Source organism: Pyxicephalus adspersus, chromosome Z (genome assembly GCF_032062135.1).
Source record: "Pyxicephalus adspersus chromosome Z, UCB_Pads_2.0, whole genome shotgun sequence".
Lineage (NCBI taxonomy): Eukaryota > Metazoa > Chordata > Amphibia > Anura > Pyxicephalidae > Pyxicephalus > Pyxicephalus adspersus.
The window spans coordinates 62,220,159-62,235,052 of NC_092871.1; the positions used below are offsets into that span (position 1 = coordinate 62,220,159).

General features: G+C 40.7%; 1 protein-coding gene across 1 annotated transcript; it reads left to right on the plus strand.

The window, feature by feature from the left end:
* The first annotated feature begins 2,924 nt into the window (after positions 1-2,924).
* IER5L (immediate early response 5 like) lies at positions 2,925-5,166 on the plus strand. The gene has a single exon (XM_072430655.1). It carries the CDS (start codon positions 3,024-3,026, stop codon positions 3,918-3,920), a length of 897 nt encoding a protein of 298 aa, XP_072286756.1. The 5' UTR covers positions 2,925-3,023; the 3' UTR covers positions 3,921-5,166.
* The last annotated feature ends 9,728 nt before the right edge of the window (positions 5,167-14,894 follow it).

Here is a 14,894-nt window from a genome sequence, read left to right on the forward strand (position 1 = left end):
ACGGAGGACGACGCTGGAATAGGAAAACGACGCTGGAATCCTTACCTCCATGGTCCCGCTGGATGTGCACAGCGGGACCATGGAGGTAAGGATGTGACAAAATTACGGGGTTAACCATCCTAGCCGTTTTTTTTTTGCCCGACCTTCATACGGGCATACCGGCAAGGTGGTTAATATTATTATTATTATTATTATTATTATTATTAATAATAATCTGCATCTACACCAGACTATCTCAAGTAGGGTTCCTCCAGCGGTTGGTTGATGGAGGTTACTTCAGCAAATGAGCGGTTTGTGTCTCTCAGGTTAGTTAGGTGACACCAATGATCTTTTTGGCTATCTGTATGGGTGACATTCTTCCTACTGGTCATGTAAGGGGCATTCTTCACACTGACCACCACACTGATAAACTGTGAGCTGTAGATATATAAATTATAGCAGGGGATCCCTGAAAACCCAGAAAGTAATTTTAAGGAATCCTCCATGTTTTAAAGGTCAAAAAATGCTAAGCTACACCTTGGATTCCAACTGCCCCTCATGTGCAGGGACTGTCTGCCTTTGGCAACTAATTCCAACTTTTCCTCTTCTGATCTGATGTACAAGTAAATAAATGTACGATAGATATAGCAATACACTCCCATGCTGTCCATTACTGCACTGATTATGGAAACTGTAAATAGAGCCCCCATGGGTTGAACTAAACATTTTTATGTTGTCACAGTCCTTGTGATTTGGGGGATGTGACCGCTTAAAACTTCTTACATCAATTGGTTTGAGAAGAGAGAGAGCAGTTTTTGTAATTCTCACATGTTTTTTGTTCTGCTGGAATGTTCTTCTATAGGGAATGGAGTTGTCTGACATGTTCAGTGGATGAATATCAGATGGGCAATATTTAGCTGGCTGTTTGCTCCTTGTGAAGTTTTCATGGAAGGTTCTCCATATGACCTATACACCCGACTGTACAAAACGTTATCCTGAACTCAAACATTGAAGATTTGCTATGTTATATGAAAAACATAGAAATGGAAATTGTGCCCAATCATGTTTTTTTTTTTTTTTTACTTTCAGATTCCTTCTCACTCCCTCCTGTGTCTTTGTGATAAATGGTAAAGAAAAATTGCCATAATGAAACACTATTAGCAAAACAATGAAAACAACTTTAGGTTTTATCCAAAGCTAAGGTTTTAGCTTTGGAAATAATTGTATTTTCTTATGTTTTGTGTCTGAGCAACTCAGGAAAGTGTGGCTGAGCTAGCAATGTAAATCAAATTGCTAAAACCCTACATCATTTTGTCATCCTGTATTAATTACATTTAATCCTTTTCATTAAAACTATACATGGTGATCCTGTCCAAAAGTGTGATATAGAGAGGAGCAAAATGTGCAGGTGCAAGACGGCCCAGGACCTTCTTCAGCCAACAGGGGTCCCCACCGTCAGTTTGGCATAGGGTCCCACTGTTGGCTATGTCCACCACTGATCCAGCAATACATGGTGATCCTCCAATGGTGATCTAACAGTACCTAGTGATCATAACAGGAAACCTTGTCCCGATAAATGCAATGCCACTGTGGCTGCAAAGGTGCTGCAGAAAATCAGCAGTACTGAGTAGCAACAAATGAACAAAATAGCTACAAAGTCCACAGCACACCCCAGATCATCTCTGGCACCTTTTTCTATAAAGCAATGCACAGTTCATTTACATGATGACCACATGAGGCGTTACAACACATGAATGCTAAAATGCTTTGCATTATTAGGATGTGCCACTATTCAAAATGAATGCTGTGAAAACACTCCACACCATGGTACATACAAGCATGCAGATTAGGAGTTGTGTTTGTGCCATGACCTCTGACATGACTGTATGGCCCTGATTTATTAAAGCTCTCCAAGGCTGGAGAGAATACATTTTTCGCCAGTGAAGCTGGGTGATCCAACAAACCTGGGATAGATATGGTCCAGGATTCAAAGCATTTGCTAGCAAATAGCAAATGACATTGAAGAAATCCATTCCAGATTTGCTTGATCACCTAGCTTCACTGGTGAAAGTGTATTCTCTCCAGCCTTGGAGAGCTTTATTAAATCAGGCCCTATGTGTCACCAACAATTGCTATACATTTTATGGATCTGATGGGTCTGGTCCAGGATTCAAAGCATTGAAGAAATCCATTCCAGGTTTGCATGATCACCTAGCTTCACTGGTGAAAGTGTATTCTCTCCAGCCTTGGAGAGCTTTAATTAAATAAGGCTATGTGTCACCAACAATTGCTATACATTTTACAAAATACTATATCCCTTTTTTTCATCCTTCTGTCCAATCTTAGGGGTGCTGATCTCATTTTCCTGTCTATAGGACCTTAGTCCTGATAACAGCATAAACAAACCTGTGCAATGTGTTTCAGCACATCTACATCAAATGTGCATGTGATAGGGTGACAACGCAGGTGCTAACCCCGAGAGACAGTTGTCACCTCATAACTGGGCAAGTTGATGTGAAATGACACAAAGATGTGAAAGGTTTCTGTGAATGTTGACATTTTCTTTATTTACAGAAATCAGTCTTTCCAGATAGAGACTTGTTGTTTCGTTATGATTTATTTATAATCAGTGAATGACAATGATTGAACTGGGGTCAGAGCTCTCAGAGTTGAGGGGTAAGGGGTGACTTCCTGCAGATTTTGTGTTCCCTCTTCTCCCCCATTACTAGTCTCAGAACTGGCCGGAATTCCCGGCAGCGCAGATCACTTCGCTATTTGAATAGCACAAAGGAACCGCCTCGCTTTTATTGGTCGAAGGAGCCTCAGGTGGGCGGCGCCTTCCGTCTATCATGGCTTACTTGACGTGGTGATTGGCGGAACGGGGGTGGGGCGGGAGCAGGCTGGCGATATATAAACGTCAGAGAACCAAAGCAAGCGTCACAAGCTGTAGAGCCGGGGATAGTGTGTAGTTCTGTGGGTGTTCAGTGAACAGACAGTCGAGTTCACCACCACCCCAGGCTGTGGCTGCTGGAGTCCCCGGCAGAATGGAGTGCGCCCTAGACGCGCAGAGTCTCATCAGCATGTCACTGAGGAAGATCCACAGTTCCCGCACCCAGCGAGGTGGCATCAAGCTGCACAAGAACCTGCTGGTGTCCTACGTGCTGCGCAACGCCCGGCAGCTGTACCTTAGCGAACGTTACGCCGAGCTGTACCGGCAGCAGCAGCCGCCTCATCAGCTGCCCATAGAGTGCGGGCAGGAGTTGAAGGAGATACCAGAGCTCAGCCCTCTGCAGATTCCCGACGTAGGCGAGGACGAAATGCACCACCAGCTGCCCAGAATCCAGACTGAAGCAGAACTACTAGAGCCAGTGATGGAAGAACCTCTGGAGCTGCCGCCGTGCGTCCACAGTGAGCACCCAACCAAGGAGCCCTTCTACCTCCGGGGCTGCTGCCAGGAGTCGGAGGAGATCGGTCCGGGGCACTGCAGCCAGACCACCGTCCTTGATTTGGACACTCACGTTGTCACCACGGTGGAGAACGGCTACCTGCACCAGGACTGCTGCGCTTCCCAATGCCCGTGCCAAGGCGCTCCATGCCCGACGCTTCCCTCTGACTCCACTGACGCTTCTTCTTCGTCCCCCAAACGCAGGTACCCACCGGCGGGCTACAGCTATAGCTGTAAGGAGGACGAGGGCGATTTAGAACCTCACTTTTTTCCCTGCAAAAGGGGCAGATACGAGGAGTTCTGTCCGCAACTGGCACTTCCCGAGCAGCACACGGACTCATCCAACATCTCCAATCTGATCTCCATATTCGGCTCGGGATTTACGGGACTGATGGGCAAACAGACGGACTCTGAGCAGAGCCTCAACGGGCACTTGTGTGGCAAACAGGCACTGGCCAGCCTGGGCGCTTGGACTCGGGCCATCGTGGCATTTTAGCGTGACAAAAAGGGGGTGTGAGGGTGGGTAGGGTGGATTTGGGGTTCCATGGGGTGTCTTGAAGAAGGGCACTGACTGACTTCAGGACTTCTACATACAAATGTTTTATAGAGAACTGTACATTCAAATATCTTTGACTTTATTTTTGCAAAGAAAGAGAGCACCTATTTAAATGAATATTTGGGTTTCTGTTCTGTTTTATTCTTATCTTTTTAAGTGTCTCCCAAGGTGGAAGCTGCAGTTGGAGGGTTTGTAGTCACTTGTAATTGGGGGTCTCCATAAAGTTTTCAGGGTGGGCTTTATTGGGAACTTCAGACCCCCCCCCCCCCCCCCCCCCCCCCCCAACTCTACAGAGTTATGAGCTCTTAAAAGGGGGGTCTGCTAGCTGGGTTTTGGGTTTGACTTAACCCCATTCTGGCTGGCCATAATCTTAAACATCACAAAAAGTTGTCCCTTTTTTGGCACATACCATACACATTCACAAGATAATCTAAGGGGGGAAATAGCTGAAGTGTTTACATTCCTGGTGATCTTTCCCTCTTCTCTCTGCAGCCTTTTGTCCTTGTCAATTTGTGTGACTTGATGAAGGCAGAAATAAAAACATTTTAACTTTATTCCCTTGTCCTCCCCCGCTGTGTTGTGACCAGTAGTGTGCAGTGTGCAATGCAGCTTGCCTATATTGGGGGGTCTTGGAGCTGTCAGTGTCATTAATATCCCATCATTTGGGGTTCTACAACCTGGACCACCTCTACCCAAACCTTTGTTGGATTTTCTTTGCTGTCTGACTTTTTAACACTATTCTTAGGACCATGTGCAGTGCCCCAGCCCCCCCCCCCCCTTTCCTTCCTCTGACCTCCAGTTTACATTCTTTTTAGTTAAAGTTCACTTGTTCTGATTTCAGCCTTCATGTAATTTTCATGAAACCAGCATTTGTATGGTCTTGTAATCTGTCCATGTTTTTTTATATATATATATATATATATATATATATATATATATATATATTTTTATATATTGTTTTGGCATTTAATCCTTTTGTTGTAAAAAGGTGGTTTAGGATAAAGCCTACCATGCCAACATTCACACTTTACAAGCACTATGTGTATGATAATACGTTGCCAAATGATTTTATTTTTGTGCTAATGGCTCCTGTATTTGTGTATATTGAACTGTATATCACCAGATAAACTGTTCAGATTTATTTGTTTAAATTTATAACCCTAAATAAAAACAAAACTTTATGCAATTCAGCTGTAGTTGTCACCATCTTTTCATCAGCACAGGTCCTAGCACAGTATGAATAAAGAACAGAGGGTAGAAAGCTGGGAGGAGGGCTGGAGACCAAAACGTTGGGTGGTAAACTTTTGAGAAGTTTAAACACAGTGAAAGGGGAATGTACATTATTAAACAACTCAATACCAATAACGTGCAAATTGTATTTAACCATGGTAAGAAATCAATGGTCAACATTTTTGTAGTCCCTTAACCCAATGGATTGCTCGCCATGGTTACTACACTTTACGCATCATTTTATAAATTCCCCTTTGGGTTGTGACTACAAAGGAGGTATAGGCATCTTGGCTGCCTACCTAATTGCACTTCATTTTCCACCAGTGACTTAGGTCCAATAATAAGGTGTTGCAATGACCTGATGGACCATCAACTTTAACTATACATTGTTCACACACCGAAATGTTCCCCTATCTTCACATGGATAAATATCTACTGTGACCCAATGTAAGCTATAAAGGTTTTGGTGCATAGGCAATAGTATTTGTGATTTTAGCACCTAAGTGATCTTCCTCCCTCAAGTTGGGTAGAGAAGCACATGGCCCAGGTGGTAAATTCCCCAGTATAATATAAACTTACTATTTTTTTTTTTGCCATCTGTCCTCTACTCTACTTGGTGGTTTTATTCTCCACCAGGGCTGCTAATTAGAACAGGGCACCATCTTTAGCATGCACTTAAAAATGTTTTTTTGGAAATCAAATAAAACCCAATCAGATCTATCTATACTAAACCTGCGCTAGAAGCCAGATCTAGAGTGACTTTTCACTGAGGAGCTTCTATCAATCTTCAAATGTTGAATTATTGGAAACCAACAGGCAACCTGAGTCTTCATCCCCCTGTAAAGTTCAGGAAAAGCATAAAACAGGCAAGCTGTGTTTTGCGGGAGCAGCTACGTCGATGGAATCGATCTTGTGCTGTGCAGACTATTGCAACTCTATTTTATATTTATGTGTACAGCATACCTTAAAGAGAGAAAGAATAATTTAAGCAGTTGCTTTGCTTTAGTGAAAGCAATTAAAACTGGAATGGTAGAAAAATGGCAGACTGCTTTTTAACATAAACTACTTATGTTGCCTATTGAAGCGGCTCTTTCTGCAAACGTTTAGGTTTATTTTGTGCTAGCCTCTATTTTCTGTTTATAGCAAAGCAGGGCCCCATCCAGTTTATCTACTCCCATTGCTTAGTCTGTAAACAGTTGCCAGAGCTCCTCCTAGTGGCAATCCGTGGGTATTGCAGCCTTGGCTGCTGGGAAGTTGTGATACCACTATTTCCAAATCTTTGCAAGAAACAATTTATCGCTCGCAGTTCTTGTCCCCTGACACTCTGTGGCAGGATTGCTGTGATTTTTCAAACTTCTTTAAGGCTTCCACAGCTCGACTTTAGCTGAGCTGCTAAATGCATTAGAGGCAGCAGCTCTCTTCTGAGTATAGCCCTAATGTAAAATGATAAGGAGCAACGTAGATCAACATATATTTACAGGGAAAACTAATAGAATAAAAATTTCATTTAAAATGCGGCTTTAGTTTTCATTAAAATAACTAAGAATTCTGCATCATGTTAGAAGGAGACGTTCTTTGACTCGATTTCTCAAATTTTGCTCCTGCGTTGTTGGACAATAGCGACAACCGTCCACTCCACTCCTTCCACCAATGTAGCAGCTGCAGCAAGGTGCAGTAAAATATGAAAAAAAAGTGATTGTTTCTGATACTGATACACAGTGCTGTAGCAAAATCTGAGTCTTTTGGTTTGGATTTAAATCCAGAACAATGTACTGAAAACAGTGGTTTGCAGTTATTTTCCTTTGTTTCAATTGTGGTTGATGGTGAGATGTGGTTGGCTGAAATAAGTTCATGACTGCGCTGGGAGGGACCCACTTTGTTATATCTTACTGTCTAACACAAAACTATATCAAATGACAGTGTGCGTGTGTGTGTGGTCAAGGCTATACACCCCATTTCAACTGTGATATATCTGCATTTACATTCTCAGGGATGCTAACCTCTGCATGTTGCCGTATTTTGTACCTTATGTAAAGGATGGAGACTCCAGCAAGGAGAATCAAAGGATGCCAAAGGGTCAACTCAACTAATATTCAACCATCATTTCACGAATATCAGTTCTAGGCAGAACAACTCTTTCATAAGCCTCTTTCATTTCAGCCTAATATTTATTGTACATTCTTTCTGGTCATTTTCTTTTTTAAGTTTACATTTTATTTAGATATTATTTTCTTTTCAATACACATCTGCCTATTTTATGTGGTTATTAATACTTTTGCATGTTTGTTTCATTGGGATCCTCTATTCTAGGCAACAAGGACATTCAGCAGCAAAGATTATTCTTCCTAACCTACCTTATGGCAGCTCAGAAACTGCACCTGAAAAGCTGTGAGAGGTAAAATTTGGTGCCTGCATGGTAAACACACACAGCAAAAAAGCTTTGCGTAGCACAAGTAGAGTAAGCGGAGCAAACGTGTATGTAGACACACACAATGTGTTCTGTAAAGAGGAAGCAGCTAAGCAAAGACCTAGAGATAAGCAGGAGCACAGTGTGCATGAGGGGAAGAGAGAGAGGCAGCTGTACAAAGGAAGGAGAACAGAGAGAGTGGGGGAGCTGGGTACAAGCTGAAAACCAGGAAACACGTTAGAGGCACAGGGACTGTAAAACCCAGTGCCTGTGCAAATGCAGAGAATTGTAATTAAATTGGCTTTGGAAACTATTGCATTGGAGAAAAAAGGGAGCTGATACTATTATGGGGGATAGGGAAATGAGTGTTCAGTTGTACCAGGTATGTTTTGCCTTAAACTGGTTAGTCTGGCTGAGCAGGTCTCTACCTGAAAATAAAAGAATGGCTGTGCAATGACACTGTGCTTTTTACCTTGTGAGTCTGGCACCGGCATTCTGCCTAATCTCATAACACACAGCAGCAGGGCTATTGTTTATGAACAAATCACTTTCTTTTCATGGTACGGTTGGTGAAGACGCTTTGCCTAATGCAACAGAAAAGGCTGGTCATAGACAGCCAGATCATAGTTCCCAACATGTTAAAATTTTTTCAAGGTACACTCTGCTAGCTAGTTAATGACACGACTGACTCACAACCTTTTTTTTTTTTTTACCTTTAAAGATTGTAGAGAAATCTTAACCAAAAAGAATTGAGATAGCGACAACACTAAATGTGAAACTTGTCCCCAAAAAGCAAAGAAAAATGTTCTGGTGAAAATTAGTTGAGGTCAACCAACAACACAGTTGTTCCCAATTAATAGGTCCTCATGTAGTGTACCCATTTTTCACCTTATGGTATTAAAATCAAAGAGTGAAATGTGTTATAAGTTGTTTGTCCCTGTTTCACAGTCTCAGTTTTGCATTTTCACCCTCATGCTCCTCTGGTGGAGCATTCTTGCCATCTGGAAGTCCACCCAGGGAAATGGCAAATTGGCACTGCTGGAGCAGGTGAATGTTATGGCTGCGAAGCAAATATTGGAGACGCAGGGAGACCCCCACCTCAGACTTGTTGTCAAAAATGGCAAGGTTAACCGCTCCCATATGCAGCTTTTCAACTACTATGCGGTTTTTCGTGTCAACCACAGTATATGACAACTGTTTTGTCATGAAGTAAAAAGCAAGAAAATCAATCACACAGTCAAAAAAGCGACTTTCAGGAACTGCACCATGATCAACCATAACCACATGTAAATGCGTGCACAAAGTGGTTCCTAAATAATAAATAAATGGGAGCAAGGTTGAGCTTGCAGTAGAACATTGCAGTTAACAGCGAATCTGAAATAGCCCTGATTTAGCAAACTAAATGTCATCCACTTAGAGTTAAGATTTACGTTATTTGACCTTGCATGGTTGTCATCTAATTCTGCCTATTGAGATGTCCTTGACCATCCTAAATCTGACTTATACTCTGATTTTACCATTAAGGAATGACAGAAGTTTTCCTGGGATGAATAAATAGAGCAAAAGTCAGGCTTAAATACTTTTACTTACCTTTAGTATAGCCTTTGGTCAAATGTTTGTGCCTTTGCATTTCAATGTGTGATATCTGGTGGGGGGAACTCTATCCCTATCTCTTAGCAAAAATTACATGGCCAATGCCTAGGCCTTCAGATATGTGGACTGAACCTGGGGCAGCGTGCTGTTAAGGAATGATATTTACTTCTGCCCTTTAATTATCATTTATTTATACTTTCTGTAAAACTGATGATAGTTTAATATAGTCTGGTTTCAGGACAACATGAGAGCATTGGCTTTTAGCAGCTTACCATGCTTCATGAAAAAGAATTAAAAAAAAAAGATCACAGATTGTTTTTCAGTGCTTTTTGAGGCTGCCAAGAATCCCCCATACCCAGGAAAGCTTTTGAAAAATTCATGTCTCTCAATGTACTTTTCTGTGATGAGCAATTTGGGTAAATATAATCCATTAGAATGACAACTAAAAAGCTCTTGGTATGCATCTGGAGTACCTTGTTGAGGTTCTGAGGTTTACAAAGACCTAGCATAGACATGAGATGGAAGAGGATGGAAGAGGCTGGCCTAGCAGATCACAGCCATGGACAGAACATAGGTAGACACGAATTGTTCCAAAAAAGCACTATACATAGGTATGGGCATTAGGCTGACATATAATTTCCTTGGCCAAACGAGACAGTAGAACAATCCCATTTGCTGAGGTTCCTCCTTTTTAGAGTATTGTAGTTTGGTTGCAAATCTGAGAAAACTGTAGTTCCCACAAAACAAAAATGGTGTCTTTTTTCTACTCCCACCATAGAAATACATCTGACTACTATCTGAAGGTTATGACCACTTGACATGTAGTTACTGTGGCTCCATGTGCTTTGTTCAGAGCCCTGGAAAATAGTTATGTCACTTTAGCATCTGCAGTGAGCAGTTACATCTCAGGGCAAATGGTGAGGGGTCTGTAAATATGAGTGTGCAGTACAACATCGGCTGGTGTATTTGCATCTTGCAGAGAGTGAAGCTGATCCAGCAAATAGAATAAAAACTTAAAATCATTTGCTATTAGTTGGAAAATGTTTTCAATCAATAAGAAAGGGGAATGAATTCTTCCATTACACTGATTTGAACGGAAGACTCCACTGTATTTTGAAGCTCTGTGAAATTTTAAAGCTAGTTTAGTTACGTGCCAAAGCTTACTGCTAGATCCACAAATACTGTGGTTGAAGTCTGCTTCGAAATGGTATCTGTCGCTAGGAGAGGAAAGCTGAATGGTACGCCATTCACTATAGACACACTATAGTAGGAATCACACTATGGTAGAACACTATAGTGGTAGGAATCACACTATAGTAGCAGCAAACATTTTCTTGCAAAGCAGATTAAAGTCATTTTAGGTTACGTTTGATGCACAGATTCCAAATATAGTATTCGTTTGCTAGATTGTCTCTAGTTTTTGAAAAAATAACCTCAATAATAACCCCATAGAAAACTAATGAAGCATGAAAATTAAGCAAAATTCAACTAGATATTATTATTATTATTATTATTATACAGGATTTGTATAGCACCAACATATTACGCAGTGCTGAACATTAAATAGGTATGCCCACGTATACAAAATTACATTTTTGAAAAATGTAATGTAAATATATTCTATATTCAGTATATTTACAGAACTAATCACAAAGAAGTAATTGAAAAACTCTGTTTGTATGATTTCCTTTGTGTTGATGTTCAGGGCAATCACGTTGAAGGCTCCAGCTGTAGTCTGCCATCATGTGTGTTTCCTATCTGCCCTGATACTCTTCATCCATCACCTTCATATCTTGATGGAACCTCTCCCCTTGTTCCTCACTAAAATCGCCAAGGTTTTCTGGAAATTTTTTCTAATGGCTATAGAGATAGTGTTCTTTTATGCTCATAGTAGCACCCAAATTTTTAAAGTTTAAGAGCAGGTTTATTATTATTATTACACAGTATTTATATAGCACCATCATATTACACAGCACTGTACAAAGTCCATAGTTGTGTCACTAACTGTCCCTCAAAGGAGCTGACAATCTAATGTCCCTACTATATTCATATATCATTAATGTAGTCTAAGGTCAATTTTTAGGGGGAAGCCAATTACCCTAACTGCATGTTTTTGGGATGTGGAAGGATACCGCAGACACGGGGAGAACCTGCAAACTCCATGCAGAAAGTGTCCTGGCTGGGATTCGAACCTAGGATCTAGTGCTGCAAAGGCCAGAGTGCTAACCCCTGAACCACCGTGCTGCCACAAGTTTTGTACCAGTTCTTCAAAATGTTGTGCTTTATGGTTAACCAATAAGTTTTAGTTCAGTATGAGTAACTTGTGAAATTTGAATCGTTTATCAATTTTCCGAAACTGGGGTCCATCAAAGATTCCTGCTTTTAATTTTTCAGTAACCAATCCAGGGAAGAATCTACAAATGTATTTGAAGCAATCACTGTCCTTGTTCAGAGCTCTAACAAAATGCTTCATTAATCCCAACTTTATGTATAGTGGAGGGAGAGTGATTTTTCCTTTGTCAACCATTGGCCCGTTATTAATGTTTGCTGCACCTTTTTTCATGTTTTCCCTTGGAGGCCATGTCACTTTTTTCCAATGATCCTGCTTTGCTCTAGTATTCCACAAACAGATGAATCATGGGTACTTTGTGTATCCACTTTGCTGTCCAAGTAAGTTCACAATTATTAAATCAACACATATGGACCATTGGTGTTCATGATAGCAAAGTTTTTGTAAGACCATTTTGAACATTTCATGTTCTTCTTTAAGTTTTGTTGAGTGATCATTTGGAATTGATGCCAAGCAGTTGCCATTATGCAGTAAAACAGATTTCAAACTTCGAGTGTAACTGTCTATGAAAAGCTGCCAGTCTTCTGCCCAGTATTCTGGTACTCCCAGGGATGTTACACCAGTACACCAAGTGTCCATCTTCAATAAAATATGGTGGAAGTGTCACCTCTCTTGTCCGATAAACCGTTATTTTAACTTCTGGTCTCAGTTTTTTCTTTCAGCCTAGATGCTAAAAGTTCAGATGTTTGTTTTGACAGATTTGGGTCGCGTAATAAATCATTGAGCTCTTCTAGGGAGAACTGCTGGTTTGATGAAACACTTCCTTTATATTCACTTCCACTGCTAACTCCAGGATTACACTCCAAACCCTGTATATCCTCCATGTTGGATACAGGAATATCAGGAAGTGTACTGAACACTTCTATAGAAACATCAGCACCATGCGGCACAGGTCTTATTGCTGATTCCAAATCAGGGTACTCCCACTTGTTTTTCTTGTAACGATTGAAACCTTTTACATTCACAGCACCAAAATAACAATCATTATTTTGGTGCATGGGTACACCAAATTTCAAACTTTTCCATTTTTCCACTGACGTCACCACTCAACACAAGTTTTGCATACCATATGGGGAGCCCAATACTTGAATATTCACCAAAACTGTAGAAAAATACATTAGGGTCATTTTAACAACTTCTTGAAGAACTCTTATTTCTGTAAAAAAAAAAAAAAATGTATGAATAAAATTAAGGCAAATGATGCCTTAATTTGTTTGATGCTATCATGGTTTTCAGATAGACAATTGACTTCCTTCTTGACCTTTTCTTGCTGATACATCTTTGTTGTGTGGAGGCCTGACAGAATTTGAGAAGATACTCAGTTCCACCACACGCCCTACCCATGTAATTTCAATATTGTATGGACTGCTAACCAAGGAACCTGATTCGCTATTTATACGCGGTATTGGGGGGGTGACTTAGGCGGGTCATTATCAAATGAAGTTTGGGAGAAGTCCTTCATACTTACCCATAAACTTGCACTGACCTGTAAAGCCCAAGAAACCAATTACAAGTTACTATCTAGATGGTACTGCTGCCCGGTGGACTTTACTTTTTTACTTTACATATGGTGGAAATGTCCACCTATATTTCAGTTTTGGAAGTCAGTTTTTCATCTGTACAATGTATGCACCGGGTTCACAGTCCCAAACAACCCCAAAGTGACTATTCTTTCAATGATTTCGGGATAATTCAAACATATTAAAAAAGGCGTACTTCGCCATTTTCTCACAGCTGCTAGGGCTCTAATCCCGAGATTATGGAAAAAAGTCACGGTTCCTTCCATTAAATATTAGGTCTCGTAACTTGAGAAAATCCACCACATGGAAATGCTGGTGGCGGAGGATAACGACCATACGGAACAATTCAAAATTACACGATCAGTATGGGGCTGGTTTAAAGAATCCCCTCAAATTCAGTCACATATACGCTAAAGGAATATTAGTCAAAGAATTTGGTGTTGCAAGTTACTATCCAAACATATCCCCCCAACCCCCACCCCCCCCCATTCTGTCCTATCACTAGAAAAAAGGAAGCCGAACTGTAATCTTTTTTGTAAAATACTTACATTGAACAATCACAATAAAATTACAGTTTTAGTATGCTGTAACCATTGTATGCTAAACAGTGTAACTACTGTAGATACTGTAGGTAAACACTGTACACAAGAAAAAATTAAAAGATAATTTATTCCTACACTAGATGTTCAAAATAGAAATAGAAATATTGAGTACAGGTGAATGCCTGGGATAGGCCTTCTTGGCTTTCTGAAGACATATAGTTACATAGTAGGTTAGGTTGAAAAAAGACCTAAGTCTATCAAGTTCAACCACTAGGGAAATAAACATATCCCAAATGTAAAACCCTATGGACATATGGACATGGTTGGTATAGAGCATGGCAAATAAACCCTGGTACAATATGTTTCAACAGGAGAAAAAAATTCCTTCCTGATTCCATGAGGCAATCAGATGTTCCCTGAATCAACAGTCTCTGTTATCTTTAAATTTTAAGCCTTAATACCCAGTTATATTCTGTACTTCTAGAAAAGCATCCAGCTTTTTCTTAAAGCAATCTATTGTAGTTGCTAAAACTACTTCTTTAGGGAGCTGATTCCACATTTTCACAGACCTTAAATTGAAGAATCCCTTCCCGGAGCTTAAACTTCTTTTCCTCCAGACGCAAAAAATGCCATCTTGTTCTTTGTAATAATCTCAAAGTGAATATTTGGGAAGAGAGTTCTCTATATGGATAATTTATATATTTATACAGGGTGATCATATACCCCCTTAAACTTCTTTTTTCAAGGGAGAATAGATTCAGTTCAGCTAATCTCTCCCCAAAGCTGAGCTCGTCCGTTCCTTTTACTAGTTTAGTTGCCCTTCTCTGCACTCTCTCCAATTCCTCAATGTCTTTTTTGTGAACTGGTGCCCAAAACCGGACTGCATATTTCATAATGCCCTTTTCTTCCTCTTTCTGTCTTTTTTAAGATTAGTTGTGAGATGCATAGGTTTTAATTTTAGCCTCCTAAACTTATTACCCATTGGAAAATATTTTTCAATGTGTTTGTGTAGAACAGACATTAAACAATCCCATTTCTGTTCTGTGTTCCTTGAGGACAAAATTTTCTCCCAGTCCAAGTCGCTGAGAGCAGCCCTTATTCCAGCAGAGTCTAGCAGAGTATAATTTCTAGCTTGGGCTTCTATGAACTATACCAGGGGTTGGCAAACTCTGGCCTTTAGGCCAAATACGGCCTAGCCGGTAGCTCCTTCCAGCCTAATGCCCCCTGGTCGATCCGGTCTAATGCCAGCGGGCAATGCATGGCTCCGAAACC

Coding starts and splice junctions, on each gene's coding strand:
- IER5L (XM_072430655.1), top strand. CDS start 3,024: ATGGAGTGCGCCCTAGACGCGCAGAGTCTCATCAGCATGTCACTGAGG.